Below are 5459 nucleotides of genomic sequence, written 5' to 3'. Positions count from 1 at the left end.
GTGGAAGTTCTGGGTTTCTCTGACCCAGCTGCAGTTTGTTAGGTAATTTTCAGATTGCAAAGGGCCAGGGCATTCATATGCAAAAGCCTCTGCCACAGCTTAGGTGGGGCGTGGTCTCAGGGAATCAACAGGGTCGAGCAAGCAGCTATGGCTGCTCCTCAGTCCTACCCTAAGAGGCCCCGAGTCTCAGTGTCCCGGTAATCGCTGCAAGCACCTCTTAGAGAAAGCCGCCCTCGAGTTCCGACCGATGTCAGACAGTCCAGTTTCTCCCTGTATGAGTCTGGGTCCCCAGAGACTCACGCTGAACTGGAGTTCACAGATGTCGGTAGCTTGTGTCTCTCTCCTGATTGAAGAAGACAGCTGCGTCCTCAGTTGCCAGCCCTTTCCATATGCGCCACTGTACCTCTGCACTTCACTTCCGCACCTCCTCTGAGTCTCGGTGTGCTTTTCTCTTTCCTTCTAGTTGTAGAATTTCCACTCGGTCAGCCTTCCTGTGGTTTGGGATGATGTCCGTTTTGTCTTTTTGAAGGGGTAGTGTGAGACAGAAATTTCCAGTGTTAACCTATGCCATCTTGGTTTCTCTCTAGTTGGGTAATTTCAAAGAAAAAGACTTTAACTTTAAATTTACAAAACATTGTTGAACAAAATTAAAGAAATAAATAAATGGAAAGATAGCCTGTGTTCATGGGTTAGAAAATTTAATGTTTTTAAAATATCAGTACCACCCAGGGCCATCTGCTGATTCAGTGCAATTCCTATCAAAATTCCAATGATGTATTTTGCAGGAATAGAAAAATCCATTCTAAAATTCATAAGGAATTTCAAGGGATCCCAAATAGCCAATACAATCTTGAAGAAATTTGGAGGGCTCCCATTTCAAGAGTTTTTTTCTTTTTTTCCCATTTTTGCACAGGCTGTGACCTTTACTGTGATGTTGAATATAAGTGGTGAAACTATGCATTTGCATTGTCCTTGATATTAGGTAAATTGTATTGTCTTTCACCATTAAATAAAAAGCGAAAAAGAAATCTAGGAAATTCCCTGCCATGTCATTGCTTTAGGTCCCAAAGTCTGTAGGCAATCTGTTTGCTTGTTTATTTGATATGAAATTTCCAGGATTTTAAATTGTTCTTAGTGGAAGAATTGGTAGAAGTGTCTATTCCATCTTTGCCTGGAACTGGAATTACCTTAATTTTTAAAGTTTTTTTTCTATTTCTTTAGAATTCTTAATGAATTCAGAGGCATTTCCCACTCCCCTCCTTTTTAGCACTATAGATATTATTTCATTGCCTTCTGACTTGCATTGTTTCATACGTGAAAGCTGCACTTATCCTTATTTTTGTACTCCTGTATATATCATGTATTTTTTTCTCTGGCCCCTTTTTATTCAATAATTTTCAGCAAGTTTATTACGTTATGCTTTACTTATTTAAGTTTATATTTCTTTTTTTAAAATATATTTTTATTGCTCTCAGAGAGGGAGAGAGAGATAGAAACATCAATGATGAGAGAGTATCATCGATCAGCAGCCTCCCACACGCCCCCTACTGGGGATCGAGCCCACAACCCGAGCATGTGCCCTTGACTGGAATTGAACCTGGGACCCTCCAGTTCCCAGTCCAATGCTCTATCCACTAAGCCAAACCAGCTAGGGCGAGTTTATATTTCTTATGGTTTGTTTAGTGTCTTGGAACTTTGACTTTATAATTTTTATCAAATTTGGAAAAATTTTGATCAGTACTCATAAAATTTTTTTTCATTATGAAATTTTTTATTTTGTGAATATCACATTATTATGTCTGGTTTTTGTTCTTTTCATATTATTTAATTTATTTTGATAGGCAATTAAGTGACTTGTAGATCAGCTTGGATTCTTTTGAAGATTGTTTTTAAACTCTATTAGGACCTGGCTTTAGTCCAGAGATAGTTAAGCCCTACAAAAATGGTAATATTACCCTCTGGGATCTCTATTGAATGTCCCTGGTATTGGGCAATGTCTTTCTACTCTGCCTAGTGAAATCTGAGTATTTACCATGATGTATGAGCTCTGGGAATTATTCAGGTTATAATACTCTGGTAGTTCTTTGACTAGCCTTATAGAATTTCACCCTGCACATGCACAACTCAGTATTCAGCAGTATACTAAAGGAGATCCATACACAGATTTCTAGAGTTATTTTTCTCTGTAACTTCCTTCACTTCAGTATTCTGCCCCATGATTTCCAGCTACCTCAGCCTCTCAATACTCTGATCGCTCTCTTTTCAACTGGTTCTACTTCCTCTACCAAAGTTCTCATTAAGGGAAAGTGGTTATAGGACTTCTCTCTCTCTCTGTGTGTGTCTCTCTCTCTCTGTCTCTCTCTCTCGTTTTTTATTTTGTTCATTGTTGTATGTGGGTGTTTCCAGTTTTTCTCAGGGGTCACAGTGCTGCACTAACTGTTGTCTGATGGTTGTTTCATAAACATTATCCAGGTTTATAGTACTTTACTGTATTTCTATTAGTTTCTGTCAGGAGAACAAGTGTGGTATCTGTTATTCTAGCATGGCCAGATGAGAAAGACTCCATATCTCCTTTTTTAAATTGCTGTTATGTTTTTTAAAATAGAAAATCATTTGTAGGAAAATATTTTTTCACCATAAAATTATCTTTAAACTTCTTTTTATAGCTTTACTGAAGCAGCAGTTGAGATTCCCAGTCCTCCTGAAACCCCAGCCAAACCTCTTGAACCTGAAAGCACCTTGCAACCCGTGCTTTCTCTCATCCCAAGAGAAAAGAAGGTCCCACGTCCCCCAAAGAAGAAGTATCAGAAAGCAGGGCTGTATTCTGATGTTTACAAAACTACAGAGTAAGTAATAGTATCTATCAGCTGACATCCTTTAAAGATCTTTTATTTTCCATGTTTGAAAAAACACTGACAGTCATAAAGCACAATACAAATGTAAAATACACAAATGTGAATCTCACCACAAATACTTAAATGTTCACTATAATACCACCACACTATGTTGTTCAGGGCTAATATATCTTCTCTGATCTTTACCTGCTCTCTGTCTTTCCAGATGACATTTCTATAGTTTGGATTCTAATGGTGTTTGGGTTTTTTTGGTAATTAAAAATAATGGCATTGTGCATGTACCTAAAATAATCTTGATGATTATTCTACATTCATTCCTCCTTGGTTGAATGTTTTCTATGTTCCAAGCACTTTGTAAAATATACCTTGCTTTAAAAAACTTCATATTTCCTTGGGAAAATATAGAATGATAAACAGTCTAATTGAGAAGTTTTAAAGCCCCCAAAGGGATATCAACTAACTATATCATTGAATAAGAAGTGTTTTATAGCCCTGGCCAGGTAGCTCAGTTGGTTAGAGTGTCATCCCGATATACAATTTGTGGGTCTGATCTCCATTTAGGGCACATTCACTGTAGGTGGTTTGCAGGTTTGATCCTAGGTCCAGGTTAGTTGGGGCACATGCAGCAGGCAACCAATCCATCTGTCTCTATCTGTCTCTCTCCTCTTTCTCTCTCTCTCTCTCTCTCCCCCTCCCTCCCCCTCCCACCCCTCCTTTTTTTCCCCTTTCCTCTTGCTCTAAAGTCAATAAATTTTTTTAAAAATACAATATAGTTGAGTTGGGTTATGGAGATTCAATAGTAGTTTCCAAGGTAGAGAAGGGCATTTCATTTAGAATAGAATGTGCAAAGACAGCATTAGGTTGTAAAGATTTTTCATGTATTACAACAACTCAGAAGTTATGTTTCTAAAATTCAGTGGGTGTTGTGGAAAATAAGCATTGCTTCCCAGAATCTAAGCTGATCTACAAGTAACTTAACTGCTTACCAAAATGAATTGAATAATGAGAAACCACAAAACCATGGATTTTACTGACTATAAGGTATTTATTTATCCCATTAAGCTACAGGAAATTTTAAAATGATATATTTAGAAAAGGAAGTGAAAATGCAAGTTTGTATTTTAAGATGATAATTCTGGCAACAGAGTAGAAAGTGAATTGAATGAGAGTTAATAATGGCAGAAACTCACTATCCATCAAAAGGTCATGAGGGTCTGAATTTAGATAAGAAAGTCTGAAATTGAAAGATGAGAGTTTAGATTTTAGAGATACATTTAACTTGTGGTTTAAGTGATCAAAGTGTAAATCGCAGCACTTTATTTTGCATTGAAAAGATTTTTCATTAACTTACCACTGAGGTGGATAGCACATAAACTCTGTGAACTCTGTTCCTTCTTCTCGGTTATGAAAATGTTTTATTAAGTTTAGTTTCAGCTTCCAATAATAGGAAATCTTCAAATAACCAAGACTTAAATGATAGACATTTATTTTCCTCTAATTTAAAAGAAGTTGTGAAGTACACAAGTCAAGGTTAATATGGTATCTTCATGGTGTCTTTAGGAAACTACACTCCTTTTTTTCTGATCTTCCATATCGGCACCAGGCTTTCATTCCTATGGTTACTTCTTGTCCTCTTATTTCAACATAGGTGCTAGAGTCCAGTCATAAGGTCTTCATAAGAGAGAGCAGAAAAAGAGAAAAGGGAATAAAAATCATGTACCTTTTTTGTAAGGAAACTCTCCTTCACATATGCTGAATATCCCCCCTCTCAAAATTCGTATACTGAATCCCTAATCCCCATTGTGTTGGTATTTGACAGTTAAGACCTTTGGGAAGTACTTAGGTCATTCAGGTGTCATTCTCCTGAATAGGATTATTACTGTTATAAGAAGAGACAATGAGAGAGAGAATTTTTCTCTATTATGTGAGAATACAACAAGAAGGCAGTATCTGCAAATCAGGAAGAGGGCTCTCACCAAAACCCAACCCTGATCTTGGACTTGCCAGCCTCCAGAAAAGTGAGAGCTAAATGTTCATTGTTTAAGCCACCTAATCTATGGTGATTTGTTATAGCACAAAATGACTAAGGAAGGAAAATTCAAAACCTAATTTATAGCCATTGGCCAGAACATAGTCATGTAACCACACTTCAGCCACAAGAAAGGCTTTGAAATAATGGTCATTAGTCTATACTAGAAGCCTGGTGCACGGATTCATGTATCAGTGGGGTCCCTCTGCCTGGCCTGTGGGGATCAGGCTGTAACCGACTCTCCGACATCCCCTGAGGGGTCCTGGATTTCGAAAGCGTGGTTCTCAGGTGACGCACCCTGGAATAGGGCTCCCTCCTCTCTGGTTCCGGGTGCATCACCTGAAAACTACAACTTCCAACTCACTGCAACTCAGCAGCTCCTGTGTTGAGCATCTGCCCCCTGGTGGTCAGTGTGTGTCTTAGCTACCGGTCGGACAGTCGCTTAGGTTTTTATATATACACTAGAGGCCTGGTGCACAAAAATGTGTGCACTCGGGGACGGGGGTCCTCAGCCCGGCCTATGCCCTCTCGCAGTCTGGGACCCCTCAGGGGATGACCACCTGCTGGCTTAGGCA

At 38.7% G+C, this 5459-nt stretch overlaps 1 protein-coding gene across 6 annotated transcripts in view; it reads left to right on the top strand.

The window, feature by feature from the left end:
• ASH1L (ash1 (absent, small, or homeotic)-like (Drosophila)) overlaps positions 1-5459 on the top strand; it is a 127722-nt gene that overhangs the window by 63980 nt on the left and 58283 nt on the right. For all 6 annotated transcript variants that reach the window (XM_015571690.1, XM_006775695.2, XM_015571694.1 and 3 more), the window contains one exon: positions 2667-2846. In XM_015571690.1, coding sequence (XP_015427176.1) covers positions 2667-2846 — 180 coding nt within the window. The remainder of the gene's footprint in view (positions 1-2666; positions 2847-5459) is intronic.

The sequence above is a fragment of the Myotis davidii genome, unplaced genomic scaffold (genome assembly GCF_000327345.1).
Source record: "Myotis davidii unplaced genomic scaffold, ASM32734v1 scaffold208, whole genome shotgun sequence".
Lineage (NCBI taxonomy): Eukaryota > Metazoa > Chordata > Mammalia > Chiroptera > Vespertilionidae > Myotis > Myotis davidii.
The sequence above is the reverse complement of the archived record's forward strand: the minus strand, read 5'-3'. Positions and strand labels throughout refer to the sequence as shown.